Genomic DNA, 22,167 nt, shown 5'->3' with positions numbered 1-22,167 from the left:
ATGCATGTAGACAAACACCAGACAAACATGCATGCAGACAAACACCAGACAAACAAACATGCAGACAAACATACATGCATGTAGACAAACACCAGACAAACATGCATGCAGACAAACACCAGACAAACAAACATGCAGACAAACATGCATGCAGACAAACACCAGACAAAAATACATGCAGACAAACAAACATGCAGACAAACACCAGACAAACATACATGCAGACAAACAAACATGCATGCAGACAAACACCAGACAAACATACATGCAGACAAACACCAGACAAACATGCATGCAGACAAACAAACATGCATGTAGACAAACACCAGACAAACATGCATGCAGACAAACACCAGACAAACAAACATGCAGACAAACATGCATGCAGACAAACACCAGACAAAAATACATGCAGACAAACAAACATGCAGACAAACACCAGACAAACATACATGCAGACAAACATCAGACAAACAAACATGCAGACAAACAAACATGCAGACAAACACCAGACAAACAAACATGCAGACAAACAAACATGCAGACAAACACCAGACAAACATACATGCAGACAAACAAACATGCAAACAAACACCAGACAAACATACATGCAAACAAACAAACATGCATGCAGACAAACACCAGACAAACAAACATGCAGACAAACATGCATGCAGACAAACACCAGACAAAAATACATGCAGACAAACAAACATGCAGACAAACATACATGCAGACAAACATCAGACAAACAAACATGCAGACAAACAAACATGCAGACAAACACCAGACAAACAAACATGCAGACAAACAAACATGCAGACAAACACCAGACAAACATACATGCAGACAAACAAACATGCAAACAAACACCAGACAAACATACATGCAAACAAACAAACATGCAGACAAACACCAGACAAACAAACATGCAGACAAACACCAGACAAACATACATGCAAACAAACAAACATGCAGACAAACACCAGACAAACAAACATGCAGACAAACACCAGACAAACAAACATGCATGCAGACAAACACCAGACAAACAAACATGCAGACAAACACCAGACAAACAAACATGCAGACAAACACCAGACAAACAAACATGCAGACAAACATACATGCAGACAAACACCAGACAAGCATGCATGCAGACAAACACCAGACAAACAAACATGCAGACAAACATACATGCAGACAAACACTAGACAAACATACATGCAGACAAACACCAGACAAACACTAGACAAACATACATGCAGACAAACACCAGACAAACAAACATGCAGACAAACAAGCATGCAGACAAACACCAGACAAACATGCATGCAGACAAACACCAGACAAACATGCATGCAGACAAACACCAGACAAACACTAGACAAACAAACATGCAGACAAACATACTTGCAGACAAACAAACATGCGTGCAGACAAACACCAGACAAACATGCAGACAAACAAACATGCAGACAAACACCAGACAAACAAACATGCAGACAAACACCAGACAAACAAACATGCGTGCAGACAAACACCAGACAAACATACTTGCAGACAAACATACATGCAGACAAAGATACAGACAAAAGTACAAATAGACAAACATGCATGCAGACAAACATGCATGAAGACAAACATGCGTGCAGACAAACAAACACCAGACAAACATGCGTGCAGACAAACAAACACCAGACAAACATGCGTGCAGACAAACAAATATGCGTGCAGACAAACAAACACCAGAAAAACATGCGTGCAGACAAACACCAGACAAACATGCGTGCAGACAAACAAACACCAGACAAACATGCGTGCAGACAAACACCAGACAAACATGCGTGCAGACAAACACCAGACAAACATGCGTGCAGACAAACAAACACCAGAAAAACATGCGTGCAGACAAACAAACACCAGACAAACATGCGTGCAGACAAACACCAGACAAACATGCGTGCAGACAAACAAACACCAGAAAAACATGCGTGCAGACAAACAAACACCAGACAAACATGCGTGCAGACAAACAAACACCAGAAAAACATGCGTGCAGACAAACAAACACCAGACAAACATGCGTGCAGACAAACACCAGACAAACATGCGTGCAGACAAACAAATATGCGTGCAGACAAACAAACACCAGACAAACATGCGTGCAGACAAACACCAGACAAACATGCGTGCAGACAAACAAATATGCGTGCAGACAAACAAACACCAGAAAAACATGCGTGCAGACAAACAAACACCAGACAAACATGCGTGCAGACAAACACCAGACAAACATGCGTGCAGACAAACAAATATGCGTGCAGACAAACAAACACCAGACAAACATGCGTGCAGACAAACACCAGACAAACATGCGTGCAGACAAACAAATATGCGTGCAGACAAACAAACACCAGAAAAACATGCGTGCAGACAAACAAATATGCGTGCAGACAAACAAACACCAGAAAAACATGCGTGCAGACAAACAAACACCAGACAAACATGCGTGCAGACAAACACCAGACAAACATATTTGCAGGCAAACAAACACACGTGCAGACAAAAATACAAACAGAAAAACATACATGCAGACAAACTTACATGCAGAGAGACATGCAGACAAAAATACAAACGTGCCTAAAGACAGACAGACACATCCGCATACAGACAGTAATACGTTTGTTTACCAGAGAATTTACGTGGAACAAGATTGTTCAAAGAACACCTGGTGTTAGTCATTAAATCCAAAACAACAGATTGCGTATAACCTCGATATCCCTCGGTGTCCCTCAGTATCCCTCGGTGCTTTATTGAGTGAGATGTTGAGATGTGCTGTGTGTTGAATGTTTTCAGTGCTGATGGAGAAGCTGGAGATTATACGGTCGGTCAGGTGTCCGGCAGCCTGTTCCCAGATCAGCTCAAACCTGGAGCTTTATCGGCTCTATTCTCCTCCGCCTCAGCCGCAAACACTTTAGTGTTCGTTCCTGCGCCAAAGGTATGTTTATCAGACGATCTGTGTGTGTGTGTGGGCATGTTTTTGTGACATATGAGGACACAGATGTGTATAATGCCATGGGTATGACACAGGTATTACAGGAGAGGGTGAAATATGAGGACATTACCCATGGCCCCACTTTACAAAAGGCTTATAAATCACACAGGAGGAGTTTTTATGAGAAAGTAAAGTGTGTGTGTGTGTGTGTGTGTGTGTGTGTGTGTGTGTGTGTGTGTGTGTGTGTGTGTGTGTGTGTGTGTGTGTGTGTGTGTGTGTGTGTGTGTGTGTGTGTGTGCGTGTGTGTGTGTGTGTGTGTGCGTGTGTGTGTGTGTGAATCACCGTGTTCTGGGGGTAATGCTGGTGTTGTCTCGTCAGCCGGAGCCCAAAGCCCCTACCCCTGCCTCTGGTTCTGCTGTTGTGGAGACTCAGACTGTCAGACAGAAGAAGAGTGTGAGGACGCCGTCAGCTGCGGAGAAGAAGCTGCAGGACCGGTCAGTCCATCACATGATCCGTCATGGAATCTCTCTCTAGATTTAAGTGTGTGTGTGTGTGTGTGTGTGTGTGTGTGTGTGTGTGTGTGTGTGTGTGTGTGTGTGTGTGTGTGTGTGTGTGTTAAACAGTTAAAGGGTTAATTCACCCAAAAATGAAATGTCTGTCATTAACTCCTCTCCCTAATGTCGCTCCACACCCGTAAGACCTCCGCTCATCTTCACACACAGTTTAAGATATTTTATATTTAGTCCGAGAGCGTATGCAAGTGTATGCACACTATACTGTCCATGTCCAGAAAGGGAATAAAAACATCATCACAGTAGTCCATATGAGACATCAGTGGGTTAGGGTAAGTCATAAAGGACATAGATTTCATTTTTGGGGTGAACTAACCTTAATCCGACCCGCTGAAGACGCAGTGGCTGAGTTCTGTTTTCGAAGGGAATATTCCCGCCGAACAACGCCAATGCTTTCATGTTTGCGCAAATCATTTCTCACCAGACTGCTTTATAAACGAGGGTCAGTGTGAAGCAGATTGGCTAAGAAGCTGCTCCTGAATAAAGATCTGTACCAGCTCAGCTGGAGAATATCAGATGTGTATCAGTGTATTGGATCCGTGCATTCGGCCTTAAAGTGACAGCAGCTTTGTAACTTTTCTACAAGTATTTAAATGAGTTTAAGTTAGTCGTCTGCTAGTGTGTCAGATGGAGCGTCACTGACTGGCTTAAACCATGATGGCATAATGTGCATTTAGACAACTATAATACAATAATGCGGCGACATAAAGAAGGACATTTACTTTTGATACTGAAGTACTTTTGAAAACAAATACTTCTGTACTTTCACTCCAGTAGATCTTTCACTTGTAACTGAGTAATATTTGGCCAGCAGTGCTTTTACTCCAGTAATGAAGTTGTGTAGTTTGTCCAGCTCTGCCATTAGCTGTAACATCAATCTGTCAATGAACTAATGTGAACACTCTAACGTTACCCGATAGATCGTAAGATAGATCAACGTGACCTTACATTAGCCAACCATTCAGAAGCCTCCAGCTCGCCGGCCGCCATCTTGCTCCGGGTTCAAATTGATACGATGTCCTCAGAGACTCCCGTTGCCATTCTTTCTCCAAAATATACCGCTTTGTTGTCAAGGCAACACTCCACAGAAGAGGGGCGGGGCAAGTACAGCTCATTAGCATTTAAAGCCGTATGCACTAGAACGAAAGCAGAGCTGTTTCTGACCAGGTAAAACGAGCGTTTTCTTACAAGACTAATGGGAATATTAAAGTAAAGTATATTACAAAGTTTTCATTTAGACACTAAAGAATCAAATTAACTTTAATTACAAAAATGGCATTATACGACCCCTTTAAGTAAAACTCACTTGGCCAAACTGGAGTGGTGTCAGATTGTGGAGGCTGATGCTGAATGTGATTGGCAGAGAGAGCGCGCTGCAGAACGCAGATGATGACGGACCGCCGGCGGTGAAGAAGGCAAAGGTCAAGCGTGCGGATGACCCGGAAGAGGAACGACCCGCAAAACACAAGAAGAGCGGGAAGAGCTCGGCGGAGGAGCGGATCCGGATGAAGCGCACAGTGTTTGTGGGAAACCTGCCGGCCAGCTGCACGAAGAAGGTGCTGGAGCGCACACACACACACACACACTCACTCACACACTCTCTCTCTCACACACACACACTCTCACACTCACTCACACACACACACACACTCTCACACACACACACACACACACACACACAGTCTCTTTACTGACCGCATGCGTCTCCTCTTTTGTTGCAGAACATTCTGTCCCTGTTCAAGCAGACAGGAGCCATCGAGTCGGTCCGCTTCCGTTCAGTGGTGAGTGTGTGTGTGTGTGTGTCTCTGATCATGATGTCAGATTGTCTCGTCACTGTTCTAACTTGTGTGTGTGTGTGTGTGTGTGTGTGTGTGTGTGTGTGTGTGTGTGTGTGTGTGTGTGTGTGTGTGTGTGTGTGTGTTTTTGCAGGTTCGGGAGGATCCGACAATGTCCCGCAAACTGGCGGCGATCCAGTGAGTTCAGTTATTAAAACACAGACACATCACATACACATCACACACACACACAGATATCTATTACACTGAACCTGATGTTACAAATAAAACCGAAACAAGTTAATAACAGCTATAGAGACGTTTATAAAACGGCAAAAACTAAAGAATTACTCAAATTAAAGTGAAAGCGGAATTAAAGTGAATTAAAAATATTAACTCAAACCATCTCAGTGAGACTAAACTAACTCGATATGGCTGAGTGTGTGTGTGTGTGTGTGTTTAAACACACTCCTGAAGGTTCGGTTTATAAACCGCATTAACTCAAAAATATTATAATAAATAAACAACAGGAGATTAAGAGCCTAGTTTCAGCGGTTTATCGGAGCATTAGTGTGCATTTTCTTGCGGTATAAGAGAGCGTTTGGACCCGGAGGCGCTGCCGCGGGACGTCAGCCTGAACAACCGGATATAATAACGGCATACTGTAACTACAGCACTGATAACTGTAAGCAGGAAAGCACTACAAGGTGTGTTTAATGCATTAGAGAGAACGAGTACGTGTGTAAATAAGTGCTGCCTGTTTAAAATGTTCTTCACCCGATCATATTCAGTATGAGGTTAAAAAATATCCGTTAACCTTTAAATCCCGCTCATGCCCATCGCCGTGATCATCTGGATCAAATGTGTTTACCGTGTGAGTTCTGAACACACACACACTGTGCTTATTTAAATCTTTTCGTTTCTACACATATTCCTGATGTCTGTGAGTTTCAGTTTATTTGAGACGCGCTCCAGTTCATGAGCACTGAAAGCGATGGCTTCCGTGACCTCAGGCTACTTATTTGCTTCTTATTAATTAATCCTCTGAATTTGCCTCACCATGCGCAATAAACCTGTCTCCGGCGCAATAACTCCGATCTTACAAGTAATCATACTCTTGTGTAATCGACGCCCCGTCCTCAATAGAGAACTGAGTCTGGTTTCTCTAAGGTTTATTTTTCTCCATCATGCCCTGATGGAGTTTCGGTTCCTTTGGTCGCCTTTGGCTTGGCTTGCTCAGTTGGGGACACTAACATTATGATCAAACTTATTATACAAATAACATTAATGAATGAGGTCTTATTTAATTCTATAAACTATAATACTGATCTGCCAACATTGTCTCTCTCTGATAAATTAAAATAAGCTGATAACATCACTGTTTACTCCAGAACGACTGTACAGCCAAATCTAATTCTGCTGCAGTATTGTCCTGTTTAACACTGAAGCTGCTCTGACACAATCGCCGCTGGAGAAGAGCGATATCAATAAAGATGACTGATCGATATTTCTCTCTTCACTTCTCTCTTTATTCTTCTCTTCATTTCTAGGAGGAAAGTTCATCCCAAAAAGCAGAACATTAACGCGTACGTCGTCTTCAGAGAGGAAGAGGCGGCGGCTGGAGCCCTGAAGCTGTACGAGATCTTTTGCAGATTGTGACTGTATTATTAATATAGATAACCGATATGAAGGACATGCTTGTGATCTTTTGCAGATTGTGACTGTATTATTAATATAGATAACCGATATGAAGGACATGCTTGTGATCTTTTGCAGGAATGGGCAGGAGATTCAGACGGGCTTCCATATCCGAGTGGACCGAGTCTCTCAGCACAGCGGGGTGAGTGTCGTAATTAATGTTCCTGATATAATTATCCGCTTATGCCTCCCCCTGTAGTGTGTTGATTATTCCTCATATTGTTGCGGCTCCTCTCGTCCCAGTCTGTCAGTAACGCTTCTGCTGCGTCCCAATTCGCCTACTTATACTACGTCCTAAAAGTATGCACTCTTTGTGAAGAAAAAGTACATACTATTGGTTTGTGACATTCTACTCCGTCATCTTTAACGGACTCTGTTGCTTAGTTACGTGCATCCCATCACGATTTAAACTGGCCTGTCAATCATCACAGTTCAGATCCTCCTCATTCAGATTAATCTCCTGCCGTATGGGAGAGAAATACAGCCGCATGTGTGTGTCTTTAATGCAGACTCTCCTCATGTGTTCGCAGTTTAAATATAATGATGCTTTTAAAAGTTAACGGCCAAACGTGTCATTACAAAAGTTCTCAATGCTGCTCAGGTGAAATATAATGAGGATAACACTGAATAAATCTATTTTTCTCAGGTTAAATACTGATAATTGATCACTCAAACCTTCTGACCGGAAATAGTAAACCATCATCCGGGTATGTTTGGAATAAACTTTTTAGCATACTACTATCTGGGATGGACTAATACTATTTTCAGGTACTATTAGTATGGATAGTAGACGAATTGGGACGCATTTCTTACTTTTTTATTTTTGTCTTGTTTCTCGTCTAAATAGCTAAACATTAAGAAACATTTACTAGACAAGCAAAAGTAATTGTCTGGTTTTGGGAAAATAACTCTAAATGAAGAGAGTTTTTGCTTAAAATAAGATAAATAATCTGCCAATGGGGTGAGAAAAATAATCTTGTTTTCTGTCTGAATTAAGATTATTTATCTTATTTTAAGCAAAAACTCTCTTCATTTTGAGTTATTTCCCCAAAACAAGACAATAACTTTTGCTTGTCTAGTAAATGTTTCTTAATGTAAGAGTTTTTAGATGTTTGGACTCGAAACAAGACAGAAATACTGAGTAAGAAGAGCGTTTTCTGCAGTGTTGAGGGAAGATCTGAGACCTCACACAGGAGACTGATGATCTCTACCCAATGATCAATCTTCTTTTCTTTCCACAGCATGATCACAAAAGGTCGATATTCGTGGGGAATTTACCGTACGGTGAGTGTGTGTGTGTGTGTTCTGAAGTCTCTCCGTGTGTCTCTCTCTGTCTCAGATCTATCGGAGTGTGTGTGTGTGTGTGTGTGTTCTGAAGTCTCTCCGTGTGTCTCTCTCTGTCTCAGATCTATCGGAGCGTGTGTGTGTGTTCTGAAGTCTCTCCGTGTGTCTCTCTCTGTCTCAGATCTATCGGAGTGTGTGTGTGTGTGTGTGTGTGTGTGTGTTCTGAAGTCTCTCCGTGTGTCTCTCTCTGTCTCAGATCTATCGGAGCGTGTGTGTGTGTGTGTGTGTGTTCTGAAGTCTCTCCGTGTGTCTCTCTCTGTCTCAGATCTATCAGAGTGTGAGTGTGTGTGTGTGTGTTCTGAAGTCTCTCCGTGTGTCTCTCTCTGTCTCAGATCTATCAGAGTGTGAGTGTGTGTGTGTGTGTTCTGAAGTCTCTCCGTGTGTCTCTCTCTGTCTCAGATCTATTGGAGTGTGTGTGTGTGTGTTCTGAAGTCTCTCCGTGTGTCTCTCTCTGTCTCAGATCTATCGGAGTGTGTGTGTGTGTATATTCTGAAGTCTCTCCGTGTGTCTCTCTCTGTCTCAGATCTATCGGAGCGTGTGTGTGTGTGTATTCTGAAGTCTCTCCGTGTGTCTCTCTCTGTCTCAGATCTATCGGAGTGTGTGTGTGTGTGTGTGTGTGTGTGTGTTCTGAAGTCTCTCCGTGTGTCTCTCTCTGTCTCAGATCTATCGGAGCGTGTGTGTGTGTGTGTGTGTGTGTTCTGAAGTCTCTCCGTGTGTCTCTCTCTGTCTCAGATCTATCGGAGCGTGTGTGTGTGTGTGTGTATATTCTGAAGTCTCTCCGTGTGTCTCTCTCTGTCTCAGATCTATCGGAGTGTGTGTGTGTGTGTGTGTGTATATTCTGAAGTCTCTCCGTGTGTCTCTCTCTGTCTCAGATCTATCGGAGCGTGTGTGTGTGTGTGTGTGTTCTGAAGTCTCTCCGTGTGTCTCTCTCTGTCTCAGATCTATCGGAGCGTGTGTGTGTGTGTGTGTGTGTTCTGAAGTCTCTCCGTGTGTCTCTCTCTGTCTCAGATCTATTGGAGTGTGTGTGTGTGTGTTCTGAAGTCTCTCCGTGTGTCTCTCTCTGTCTCAGATCTATCGGAGTGTGTGTGTGTGTATATTCTGAAGTCTCTCCGTGTGTCTCTCTCTGTCTCAGATCTATCGGAGTGTGAGTGTGTGTGTGTATTCTGAAGTTTCTCCGTGTGTCTCTCTCTGACTCAGATCTATCGGAGTGTGTGTGTGTGTGTGTGTGTTCTGAAGTCTCTCCGTGTGTCTCTCTCTGTCTCAGATCTATCGGAGTGTGTGTGTGTGTATATTCTGAAGTCTCTCCGTGTGTCTCTCTCTGTCTCAGATCTATCGGAGTGTGAGTGTGTGTGTGTATTCTGAAGTTTCTCCGTGTGTCTCTCTCTGACTCAGATCTATCGGAGCGTGTGTGTGTGTTCTGAAGTCTCTCCGTGTGTCTCTCTCTGCCTCAGATCTATCGGAGTGTGTGTGTGTGTGTTCTGAAGTCTCTCCGTGTGTCTTTCTCTGTCTCAGATCTATCGGAGTGTGTGTGTGTGTGTGTGTGTGTGTTCTGAAGTCTCTCTGTGTGTCTCTCTCTGTCTCAGATCTATCGGAGCATCCGCTGCGTGAACACTTCCAGGAGTGTGGGAATGTGGAGGCCGTGCGTTTGGTGCGAGACCGAGACTCTGGGATGGGCAAGGGCTTCGGGTACGTCCTGTTTGAGGTCAGTTATGTGCATTTGAGCAATTTCATCTTTCATTTTGGTCATTTAAATATCAGCATCTGCAGTGAACTGCATATTTTGGCCTCTCAATACATTTGAGCTGTTTTTTCCTCCATGTTCTCAATATATCAGACTACATGTGGTGCCATATACTGTATTGTGATGTAGAGTCGGAGTTGCGTGTCAGAATTGAAGGTCGGGATGTAAAGTCGGAAATTATACAAATTTTAAGTCGTAAACACTGAATTGTGAGTCAGAAAGTGGGAGAAGCAATTCGGAATTTCGAGACGTAGAGCCGGAGTCGCGAGACGTTGAGCCGGAGTCGCGAGACGTAGAGCCAGAGTCGCGAGCCGGAGTGGCGAGACGTAGAGACGGAGTGGCGAGACGTAGAGACGGAGTGGCGAGACGTAGAGACGGAGTGGCGAGACGTAGAGCCGGAGTCTCGAGACGTAGAGCCGGAGTGGCGAGACGTAGAGCCGGAATGGCGAGACGTAGAGCCGGAGTCTCGAGACGTAGAGCCGGAATCTCGAGACGTAGAGCCGGAGTGGCGAGACGTTGAGCCGGAGTGGCGAGACGTAGAGCCGGAATGGCGAGACGTAGAGCCGGAGTCTCGAGACGTAGAGCCGGAGTCGCTAGACGTAGAGCCGGAGTCGCGAGACGTTGAGACGGAATGGCGAGACGTAGAGACAGAATCTCGAGACGTAGAGCCGGAGTGGCGAGACGTAGGGCCGGAGTGGCGAGACGTAGGGCCGGAGTGGCGAGACGTAGGGCCGGAGTGGCGAGACGTAGGGCCGGAGTGGCGAGACGTAGGGCCGGAATCTCGAGACGTAGAGCCGGAGTGGCGAGACGTTGAGCCGGAGTGGCGAGACGTAGAGCCGGAATGGCGAGACGTAGAGCCGGAGTCTCGAGACGTAGAGCCGGAGTCGCTAGACGTAGAGCCGGAGTCGCGAGACGTTGAGACGGAATGGCAAGACGTAGAGACAGAATCTCGAGACGTAGAGCCGGAGTGGCGAGACGTAGGGCCGGAGTGGCGAGACGTAGGGCCGGAGTGGCGAGACGTAGGGCCGGAGTGGCGAGACGTAGGGCCGGAGTGGCGAGACGTAGGGCCGGAGTGGCGAGACGTAGGGCCGGAGTGGCGAGACGTAGGGCCGGAGTGGCGAGACGTAGGGCCGGAGTGGCGAGACGTAGGGCCGGAGTGGCGAGACGTAGGGCCGGAGTGGCGAGACGTAGGGCCGGAGTGGCGAGACGTAGGGCCGGAGTGGCGAGACGTAGAGCCGGAGTCGCGAGACGTAGAGCCGGAGTCGCGAGACGTAGAGCCGGAGTCGCGAGACGTAGAGCCGGAATTTTGAGACGTAAAGCCGGAGTGGCGAGATGTAGAGCCGAAGTCGCGACGTTGAGACGGAATGGCGAGACGTAGAGCCGGAGTGGCGAGACGTAGAGCCGAAGTCTCGAGACGTAGGGCCGGAGGGGCGAGACGTAGGGCCGGAGTGGCGAGACGTAGGGCCGGAGTGGCGAGACGTAGGGCCGGAATCTCGAGACGTAGAGCCGGAGTGGCGAGACGTAGGGCCGGAGTGGCGAGACGTAGAGCCGGAATCTCGAGACGTAGAGCCGGAGTGGCGAGACGTAGAGCCGGAATCTCGAGACGTAGGGCCGGAGTGGCGAGACATAGGGCCGGAGTGGCGAGACGTAGAGCCGGAGTGGCGAGACGTAGAGCCGGAATCTCGAGACATAGAGCCGGAGTGGCGAGACGTAGGGCCGGAATCTCGAGACGTAGGGCCGGAGTGGCGAGACGTAGGGCCGGAGTGGCGAGACGTAGGGCCGGAGTGGCGAGACGTAGGGCCGGAGTGGCGAGACGTAGGGCCGGAGTGGCGAGACGTAGGGCCGGAGTGGCGAGACGTAGGGCCGGAGTGGCGAGACGTAGGGCCGGAGTGGCGAGACGTAGGGCCGGAGTGGCGAGACGTAGGGCCGGAGTGGCGAGACGTAGGGCCGGAGTGGCGAGACGTAGAGCCGGAGTCTAGAGACGTAGAGACGGAATCTCGAGACGTAGAGCCGGAGTCTGGAAACGTAGAGCCAGAATTTCGAGACGTAGAGCCGGAATCTTGAGACGTAGTGCCGGAATCTCGAGACGTAGAGCCGGAGTGGCGAGACGTAGGGCCGGAGTGGCGAGACGTAGAGCCGGAATGGCGAGACGTAGGGCCGGAGTGGCGAGACGTAGAGCCGGAATCTCGAGACGTAGGGCCGGAGTGGCGAGACGTAGAGCCGGAATCTCGAGACGTAGAGCCGGAATCTCGAGACGTAGAGCCGGAGTGGCGAGACGTAGAGCTGGAATCTCGAGACGTAGGGCCGGAGTGGCGAGACGTAGAGCCGGAATCTCGAGACGTAGAGCCGGAGTGGCGAAACGTAGAGCCGGAATCTCGAGACGTAGGGCCGGAGTGGCGAAACGTAGAGCCGGAGTGGCGAGACGTAGGGCCGGAATCTCGAGACGTAGAGCCGGAGTGGCGAGACGTAGGGCCGGAGTGGCGAGACGTAGGGCCGGAGTGGCGAGACGTAGGGCCGGAGTGGCGAGACGTAGGGCCGGAGTGGCGAGACGTAGGGCCGGAGTGGCGAGACGTAGGGCCGGAGTGGCGAGACGTAGGGCCGGAGTGGCGAGACGTAGGGCCGGAGTGGCGAGACGTAGGGCCGGAATCTCGAGACGTAGGGCCGGAGTGGCGAGACGTAGGGCCGGAGTGGCGAGACGTAGGGCCGGAGTGGCGAGACGTAGGGCCGGAGTGGCGAGACGTAGGGCCGGAGTGGCGAGACGTAGGGCCGGAATCTCGAGACGTAGGGCCGGAATCTCGAGACGTAGGGCCGGAGTGGCGAGACGTAGGGCCGGAGTGGCGAGACGTAGGGCCGGAGTGGCGAGACGTAGGGCCGGAGTGGCGAGACGTAGGGCCGGAGTGGCGAGACGTAGGGCCGGAGTGGCGAGACGTAGGGCCGGAGTGGCGAGACGTAGGGCCGGAGTGGCGAGACGTAGGGCCGGAGTGGCGAGACGTAGGGCCGGAGTGGCGAGACGTAGGGCCGGAGTGGCGAGACGTAGGGCCGGAATCTCGAGACGTAGGGCCGGAGTGGCGAGACGTAGGGCCGGAGTGGCGAGACGTAGGGCCGGAGTGGCGAGACGTAGGGCCGGAGTGGCGAGACGTAGGGCCGGAGTGGCGAGACGTAGGGCCGGAGTGGCAAGACGTTAGAGACTGAATCTCGAGACATAGAGCTGGAGTGGCGAGACGTAGAGCCGGAGTGGCGAGACGTTGAGACGGAATGGCGAGACGTAGAGCCGGAATAGCAAAAAAAACAAGTTTCTATAGTCATAATGCATCATTAATAGCTTATATTAAACCCTATATCATAGTTGAGCCTTTTAAACTACTTAACCTTGTAAAGACTTCGAGAGCAATATCTGTAGTGCATGATCCTTGCCTGTTATTCTCGTATCCGATGTCCTGGATAAAGCGTGGGAGTGCTGCACAGACCGGTTTAGAGTTCTTCTTCTGTTGCAGAGCCCTGATTCGGTGATGCTGGCCTTGAGGCTCAATGGATCCACATTACTGGAGCGAAAGATCAGGGTGAAGCGCTCCATGAAGAAGGAGAAGGAGAAGGAGAAGAAAGGTCCCCCGGGCCGGCCGTCGGACGCTCGGGGACAAGAGCGAGGAAGAGGAGGAGGAGGAAGAGGAGGAATAGGAAGAGGAGGAGGAGGAAGAGGAGGAGGAGGAAGAGGAGGAGGAGGAAGAGGAGGAGGAATAGGAAGAGGAGGATTCAAAGGGCCAAATCAGGACTTCAGGAACAAGACAGGAAAACAGAACTCCATGATGAATCCTGGCAGAAAACAAACACCGGCATCAGCGTTTAAAGGAGAGACGGCGGATCCTGAAGCCAAGCGGGGAAAAGGACTGAAAAAGAAACTCAAGCAAAAGAAAAAGAAACCGGCCGTTCATATTTAACGCACGATCTTATGTCATAAATAAACGAATAAACACGGATGTTTCTCTCTCTCTTTAGAACATCAGATGATTTCAACTTCTCACACTGTAAACGCTCTTCTTACTCTGTATTTCTGTCTCGTTTCTACTCTAATTCTTACATTAGGAAACATTTACTAGACAAGCAAAAGTAATCGTCTTGTTTTGGGGGAAAATAACTCTAAATGAAGAGTTTTTGCTTAAAATAAGATAAATAATCTGCCAATGGGGTGAGAAAAATAATCTTAATTCAAACAGAAAACAAGATTATTATTCTCACCCCATTGGCAGATTATTTATCTTATTTTAAGCAAAAACTCTCTTCATTTAGAGTTATTTTCCCCAAAACAAGACGATTACTTTTGCTTGTGTAGTAAATGTTTCTTAATGTAAGAGTTTTTAGATGTTTAGACTAGAAACAAGACAAATACTGAGTAAGAAGAGCCTTTGTTGCAGTGGATTATCGCCTCATTTTTGCAAGTAAACCACGTAATGTTCATTTGACATTTCCTAATGCATGTTTAATATTGTATTCATGAGCATAAATGTGTGAATTAGCGTCAATAAATGCCGTTTTAATAAAGTTAATGCTCTGGAACTTCTAATGACTGTATTCAGTGTTTTCTGACGGAGAAACGAGAGATTTATTTGAACTTTTAGGTATTGCAATCATTATTAATGACATGAATGACTTTGGCACATTGATTCATCAAATTATGTTTTTATTAGGAGTTTACAAAAAGAGGAACCTCTTCGCTAGATGAAACGGAGCACCTTTAACCTGCTTAATATCCACACCAGACGTCTCAGCTTTCGAGAATAACTTAAAGACAGATAAACGACAGCCGTTCATCCTCTCACGAGTGTTTATCCAACATTAGTCAATGGCAGACGCTGTACACATCTGGTTCATTTACTGGGGCCTATTGCACAAAACCAGGATAAGGGGTTAGGCCGGGATATCTCGGTAATCCTGGCTCGATTTATCCATTAATATACAGTTATCTTTCCTTATCGTTATTGGTGTGTGTCTTCAGGGTTACACCACAGCGCTGTACTAAATTTGGCATACAGATGACAAGATCACCAAGATATCCCGGCTTAATCCCTTATCCTAGTTTAGTGGAATAGGCCCCATGTTGCATATTTCATGAAAATGCAGTAAGTTGTTAGTAAACAAAAGACACACAAAATAACTGATGTTTACAGGTCATGCTTATCGTTCATACACATCGCCACCAAACTCATTTCAGATTCAACAAAACAGAACATTTTATCCCAAACGCTTCATAAATCCATATCTGTGCGTTCAGTGGATGAAAAGGGGCAGGGCTGAGGGACGACAGGAAGTGATGTCAGAGCCACTGGAGGTCCTGCTATTCGATGTCGTCGTCACTGACACTCTGAGCGCTGACGATTCGCTGCGGAAAACATGACATTTGCATTTGTTATAATAATTCAATGAAACTATTCATCATTATGATCATTGTGGAAGCTTGCTTCTGCCACAGAATAAACTAAACTAAATAAAGCAGCTCATCTGACTTATTATATTTAAGGGATAGTTGAGCCAATAATGAGCCTGATGTTGATCTGCTGACCCCCAGGGCATCAACATGTCGGTGTGTGTGTTTCTTCAGGAGAACACTAATGAAGATGTTTAACTCAGCCGTTGCTGTGTGTCGGTCATATAATGATGAGAATGGGGAACAATTCTAGGAGAGCAAAACAAACAAACAAACAACACACACACACCCTGCTGCTGGTGACGACACACTGATGTCTTAAGACACGAACCGATCGGTTTCTGAGAGAAACACAACAGTATTGATGATATTTTTACCTCATATCAGGCGAATCTCATCTAGTGTTCCCGTCCGCTATTACTGCCGTCTGATGAGGTCAAGCTGGCGCGATCATAGATATATTTATATATAGATGCCTCATTCAGCCGATCCGCGCAGGCACTAACATGGAATATATATATATATTAGTGATCGACCGATATTGATTTTTTTTATACCCGATACCGATTATTTGCATGTTTATGTGCCGATAACCGATATTTACTTAGTGTTATTTCTGTTTTGTACAATTACAGCAACAGCACTGAACTGAGATTTTTAAACACTGTAATTTTTGCAGTTTCACTCACTTACAGAACAAAAGACATCTAGTGGGCGGCAGTGGCTCAGTGGTTCATGTAGGTTGTCTACAAACCAGAAGGTTGGTGGTTCAATCCCCGGTTCCACCTGACCAAGTGTCGAGGTGTCCATGAGCAAGACACCTAACCCCAGCTGCTCCCGACGAGCTGGATGAGCCTTACATGGCTGACATCGCCGTCGGTGTATGAATGGGTGAATGTGAGGCAAGATGTAAAGTGCTTTGGATAAAAGCGCTATATAAATGCAGTCCATTTACCATTTACATCTACATCAATATATAGTCTGATTTTTTTTGTTAAATACAGTGCAAAGTCTTTTTAACATTACTGCTGTTTTACCTTTTTATTTATAAATACAGCCACATTAACAACATGCAAAATGCACTTATAAAGTCTAATGTTTTCAAATGGAGAACATAAATAACTCCCCATAAATATTTTTAATAGACTAATAAAGAGTGAATATTCTCTGGATTATGCAAACATTGTAAGAGCTGATTTGGTTTGTTTTCTTTTCTTAAACAGTCAATCTCATCTAGTTCGGTATCAGAATGAACGTTTGTGTCCTGATGCCAGAGCGCTGTTTTCATCTCTGCGTTTAACTGACACGTCTCGCAGAGACAGGCATTTTCATGGAGCTGTAATTAATTTCGATGTTTATTATAAAACATTGAATTGTTATATAATGTTCAATGTTATATAGCAGACGTTAATATAACTGAAGGAGTTTTAAACGAGTCGGTCTTGTTTCCATGTTCAGTGACTAGCCCGTATCTATGGACTAGCCTATAGGCTGGAGCAACAACTCGATGAGAGAACGGCTGAATGCGACTGAGAATAAACACAGAGACAGAAATAAGTTCGGTGCTTTTATTTCCAACATGCTCTCATTCATGGCTGTTTTATTTCATTCATGTGAAGTCTTAATGTGACGTGATGACGGATTACCTGACTGACTCTGAGTTCATCTCTAGCGCCAAGTTTAAACTATATAACTATACATATCATCATCTCATAACATCTTATTTGAGGTTTTCTCAATTTTGCATTACTGTTATGTTAAAAAAGTTGATTAATTAAGTGATGCAGGTTATTTTACCTCTGAACACCGCTGTTGATAATCTCCCTTCAGACGCGGTCCTTTAATGCCGCGCTTGTATGCAATTCTCAAAACGTCCACAAGATGGGGCCATTTATCGGAAAATCCGATATTACAAAACCGATAACCGATTATGGGAAAATGCTTAAATATCGGGAAATATATCTGGAATCCGATATATCGGTCGATCACTAATATCTATATGATCGCGCCAGTCTGACCTCAGCAGACGGCAGTAATAGCGGACGGGAACACTAGATGAGATTCGCCTGATATGAGGTAAAAATATCATCAATACTGTTGTGTTTCTCTCAGAAACCGATCGGTTCGTGTCTTAAGACATCAGTGTGTCGTCACGAGCAGCAGGGTGTGTGTGTGTGTGTGTTTGTGTATTTTGCTCTCCTAGAATTGTTCCCCATTCTCATCATTATATGACCGACACACAGCAGCGGCTGAGTTAAACATCTTCATTAGTGTTCTCCTGAAGAAACACACACACCGACATGTTGATGCCCTGGGGTCAGCAGATCAACATCAGGCTCATTTATGGCTGAACTGTCCCTTTACAAATAGTGAGAAACAGACGGTTGGATGGATGGGTGGGTTGATGAATGAATAGTTAGATGGATAGATAGACGGAGATGGATGGGTGGATGGACAGACAGATGGATGGATGGATGGATGGATGGATGGATGGACAGACAGATGGATGGATGGATGGATGGATAGACAGGTGGACAGAAAGGAAGGCGAGTCCCACCTGGCTGATGGTGGGTAGTTTAGTGAGCAGCATCTGGAAGACTGGCGGAGGAAGAGTCTGCTGGAGGACCTGCAGGAGCTGCTGTGGCTGACCACACACTGCGATCGCATTCGTCAGGTGATCCACACCCTTCTCATAATCTCCTGAGAGAGAGAGAGGGAGGAGAGAGAGAGAGAGAGAGAGAGAGAGAATTAGTATGTCCCAAATCGTAGTATGCTGAAAAGAGTGTTCCACAGATACCCAGATGATGGTTTACTTTTTCAGGTCAGAATCTGAAGTGCGGATCGACACACACTCTAACGGCTGATATTACCCACAACCCACTGCGAGTTGGACGAGGATTCGATTAGAACTACAAACGCGGATAATAAGTGTTAAAAAACTACAAACATGACGGATGTGCGAGTCTGTCGGTTAAGTAGAGAGGTTTAGATAAAGGTTTGACTGATCAACTATCAGTATTTACAGGGTGACTTCAGCGGTTAGCATATGGCTTTGCATTAGTAGAAACCCAGGGGGCGTATTACAGAAAGATCTTAAGATCTTATCTGTTTGGTAACCATGGCAGTTTCAGTTAGGACCGAATTTAGGACAAGGGCTATTACAGAATGACATTTCTTCAATGCATACTGCTATCTTAACTATGGATTTTACAGTTAGTTGACAAATGGCGACCTTGTAGTCGCACACTTGTAGTACATTGTAATATCTGTTCTCTAACTGAACTGATTTTATAAAAAATGAACATGGACGCGGTGGGAAAGAGAAAGTGATCCAGTAATCCAGTAGCGGTGGCTGTGGGAGTGGCCTCACAGGGCAGCGAAGCATTCTGGGAATTGTAGTCTTTCATTCCCATGAGACAAAAAAACATCTTCTGTCTTTTCTCAGTCTAGAAAGCACCAAATTCAATAAAAATAATTTCACATTTCTACTCCATTAATGACCCAGTTTAAACACAGATTCATCACGAAGTAGTCCCAAAGCTTGCACACTCTTCTGCTACACACTCAATAGTATGTACTTTTTCTTCACATAAAGAGTACAGTCTTTTAGGACGTAGTATAAGTAGACGAACTGGGACGCAGCATCAGTGTGAGTGTCAGAAGTGATAACTTATAATACTGATCTGCAACATTAATGAATTAGGTCTTATTTAATTCTATAAACTATAATCCTGATCTGCCAACATTGTCTCTCTATGATAAATTAAAATAAGCTGATAACATCACTGTTTACTCCAGAACGACTGTACAGCCCAATCTAATTCTGCTGCAGTATTGTCCTGTTTAACACTGAAGCTGCTCTGACACAATCGGCGCTGGAGAAGAGCGATAGAAATACAGATGATTGATTAATTGATTGATTAAATGATTGATTGATAATGCTCACCCTGTGCTAACAGCTCCTCTCCCAGCTGGATCTCCTCAAGGAAGAACTTCTGAACTGCTTCAGCATCTTTCAGGTCCGGTAACTAAACACAGAAAGAATAATCAACACTTGAGCATTTCTCAATCCTAACTCACTGTATCAATGAGGACTAATGTGAAGCATAAGTGTGTGTAAGATTACCCTGGATAATCCAGCTTTCTCCTGAGCTGCCTTCTGCTTTCTTCTTCCTGAAAAAAAACCACATTCACACACATCTGAGGAACTCACTCGTGTATCTGACAGAATAATAACTAGATCATTCGCATTCATCACAGGCTCAGATCATCAGTCAGACAGACAGACATTTATATATATATACAGTGAGGAAAATAAGTATTTGAACACTCTGCTATTTTGTAAGTTCTCCCACTTAGAAATCATGGAGGGTCTGAAATTGTCATCGTAGGTGCATGTCCACTGAGAGAGAGAATTCAGAAATCACAATATATGATTTTTTAACTATTTATTTGTCTGATGCAGCTGCAGATGAGTATTTGAACTCCTGTCTATCGGCTATAATTCTGCCCCTCAGAGACCTGTTAGTCTGCCTTTAAAATGTCCACCTCCACTCCATTTATTATCCTACATTAGATGCTCCGGTTTGAGGTCGTTAGCTGATAAAGACACCTGTCCACCCCATACAATCAGCAAGAGTCCAACTACTAACATGGCCAAGACCACAGAGCTATCCAAAGACACGAGAGACACACTCACACACCTCCACACGGCTGGAGAGGGCTCCGGGGAAATGGCCAAGCAGCTCGGTGAAAAGAGGTCCACTGCTGGAGCAATCATTAGAAAATGGAAGAAGCTAAACATGACTGTCAGTCTCCCTCAGACTGGGGCTCCATGCCAGATCTCACCTCGTGGGTCTCAATGATCCTAAGGTGAGAAATCAGCCCAGAACTACACGGAGGAGCTGGCCAATGACCTGAGCAGAGCTGGGACCACCGTTACCAAGGTTACTGTTGGTAATGCACTCAGACGTCATGGTTTGAAATCCTGCATGGCACGGAAGGTTCCCCTTAAACCAGCACATGTCCAGGCCCGTCTTAAGTTTGCCAATGACCATTTGGATGATCCAGAGGAGTCATGGGAGAAAGTCATGAGGTCAGATAGAACCTTTTGGTCATAATTCCACTAAACGTGTTTGGAGGAAGAAGAATGATGAGTACCATCCCAAGAACACCATCCCTACTGTGAAGCATGGGGGCGGCAGCATCATGCTGTGGGGGTGTTTTTCTGCACATGGGACAGGGTGACTGCACTGTATTAAGGAGAGGATGACCGGGGCCATGTATTGCCAGATTTTGGGGAACAACCTCCTTCCCTCAGTTAGAGCATTGAAGATGGGTCGAGGCTGGGTCTTCCAACATGACAATGACCCGAAGCACAGCCAGGATAACCAAGGAGTGGCTCTGTCAGAAGCATATCAAGGTTCTGGCGTGGCCTAGCCGGTCTCCAGACCTAAACCCAATAGAGGATCTTTGGAGGAGCTCAAACTCTGTGTTTCTCAGCGACAGGCCAGAAACCTGACGGATCTAGAGAAGATCTGTGTGGAGGAGTGGGCCAGAATCCCTCCTGCAGGGCAAACCTGCTGAAGAACTACAGCACACGCTTGACCTCTGGAAACGCAAACAAAGGCTACTGGACCAAATATTAACATTGGTTTTCTCAGGTGTTCAAATACTCATCTGCAGCTGCATCATACAAATAAATAGTTAAAAAATCATATATTGTGATTTCTGAATTCTCTCTCTCAGTGGACATGCACCTATGATGACAATTTCAGACCCTCCATGATTTCTAAGTGGGAGAACTTGCAAAATAGTGTTCATATACTTATTTTCCTAGTCAAACAGAGACATAGTCAGACAGACATATATATAGTCAGATAGACATATAGTCAGACAGACACATAGTCAGATTCATATATTTATCATACATTTATATAGACCTATAGATAGATATATATAGTCAGATAGACATTTGTATAGATAGATAGTCAGATAGACATTTGTATAGATAGATAGGTAGGTAACGTTAGATAGATAGATAGATAGACAGATAGATAGATAGATAGATAGATAGATAGATAGATAGATAGATAGATAGATAGATAGATAGATAGATAGATAGATAGATAGATAGATAGATAGATAGATAGATGCTCTCACGTTCTCGTAGTTTGTTCTTGTAGTTGGGGTCACTCCGTCTCTTTCTGTCGAAATAAATGCAGTAACCGACGACAAGCGCCGCCCCCAAACCGGCCGCGATCCTGCTGCTGCTGCCGCCCATCATGACGAGAGAATAAACGACACGACACGAGAGAAATAACGATAATAATAATAACAGATCAGACTGACTGCATGACCCTGACGGAGCCACACGAGGAAAGACCCCGATGACGTCAGAGCCCGAGCCAGAGGAGCTGCCGCTGACTTCCGCCTGATCAGAAATGCACAGACACACTCGACTCAGTCTCGGCTTTAACAGCAGATGGCGCTAAAGATCCGCTGCAGAATAACATCACAAACACACTGAGGATACTTTAGTTTCTCACAAGTTTGTGGCTTATTTCATTCATCTTTCAGAATGAATGAATACATTTATAAATATATTATTTTTTTAAATA

At 45.6% G+C, this 22,167-nt stretch overlaps 2 protein-coding genes across 3 annotated transcripts in view; one reads left to right on the top strand and one right to left on the bottom strand.

Moving 5' to 3' along the window:
• rbm34 (RNA binding motif protein 34) overlaps nt 1–14,249 on the top strand; it is a 14,815-nt gene extending 566 nt beyond the window's left edge. The window contains exons 2-11 of one of the 2 annotated variants that reach the window (XM_067430969.1): nt 2,860–3,001; nt 3,377–3,492; nt 4,934–5,126; nt 5,292–5,351; nt 5,500–5,543; nt 6,896–6,979; nt 7,122–7,185; nt 8,285–8,327; nt 9,971–10,089; nt 13,623–14,249. In XM_067430969.1, the coding sequence (XP_067287070.1) occupies nt 2,860–3,001; nt 3,377–3,492; nt 4,934–5,126; nt 5,292–5,351; nt 5,500–5,543; nt 6,896–6,979; nt 7,122–7,185; nt 8,285–8,327; nt 9,971–10,089; nt 13,623–14,063 (1,306 nt within the window). In that variant the 3' untranslated portion in view covers nt 14,064–14,249. The remainder of the gene's footprint in view (nt 1–2,859; nt 3,002–3,376; nt 3,493–4,933; nt 5,127–5,291; nt 5,352–5,499; nt 5,544–6,895; nt 6,980–7,121; nt 7,186–8,284; nt 8,328–9,970; nt 10,090–13,622) is intronic. The other variant, XM_067430970.1, reaches the window with a different exon arrangement.
• A 537-nt stretch (nt 14,250–14,786) lies between these two features.
• Nucleotides 14,787–21,948, bottom strand: tomm20b (translocase of outer mitochondrial membrane 20b). The gene is made up of 5 exons (XM_067431710.1): nt 21,710–21,948; nt 19,674–19,720; nt 19,494–19,575; nt 18,105–18,247; nt 14,787–15,502 (listed from the first exon to the last, which is right to left on the bottom strand). The coding sequence occupies exons 1-5, from the start codon at nt 21,831–21,833 to the stop codon at nt 15,458–15,460; spliced, it is 441 nt and encodes a 146-aa protein (XP_067287811.1). The 5' UTR covers nt 21,834–21,948; the 3' UTR covers nt 14,787–15,457.
• Between the last annotated feature and the right edge of the window lie 219 nt (nt 21,949–22,167).

The sequence above is a fragment of the Pseudorasbora parva genome, chromosome 22 (assembly GCF_024679245.1).
Source record: "Pseudorasbora parva isolate DD20220531a chromosome 22, ASM2467924v1, whole genome shotgun sequence".
NCBI lineage: Eukaryota > Metazoa > Chordata > Actinopteri > Cypriniformes > Gobionidae > Pseudorasbora > Pseudorasbora parva.
Note: the sequence above shows the minus strand (reverse complement) of the source record. Positions and strands in the feature narration are given on the sequence as shown.

What these genes read in the sequence shown, in the direction of transcription:
- tomm20b (XM_067431710.1), bottom strand. Translation starts at nt 21,833, where the DNA reads ATGATGGGCGGCAGCAGCAGCAGGATCGCGGCCGGTTTGGGGGCGGCG. An exon ending in AGAAAGCTGGATTATCCAGG is followed by an intron (nt 19,576 to 19,673) that starts GTAATCTTACAC and finishes TTCTGTGTTTAG; the next exon opens with TTACCGGACCTGAAAGATGC. An exon ending in AACTACCCACCATCAGCCAG is followed by an intron (nt 15,503 to 18,104) that starts GTGGGACTCGCC and finishes TGTTTTCCGCAG; the next exon opens with CGAATCGTCAGCGCTCAGAG.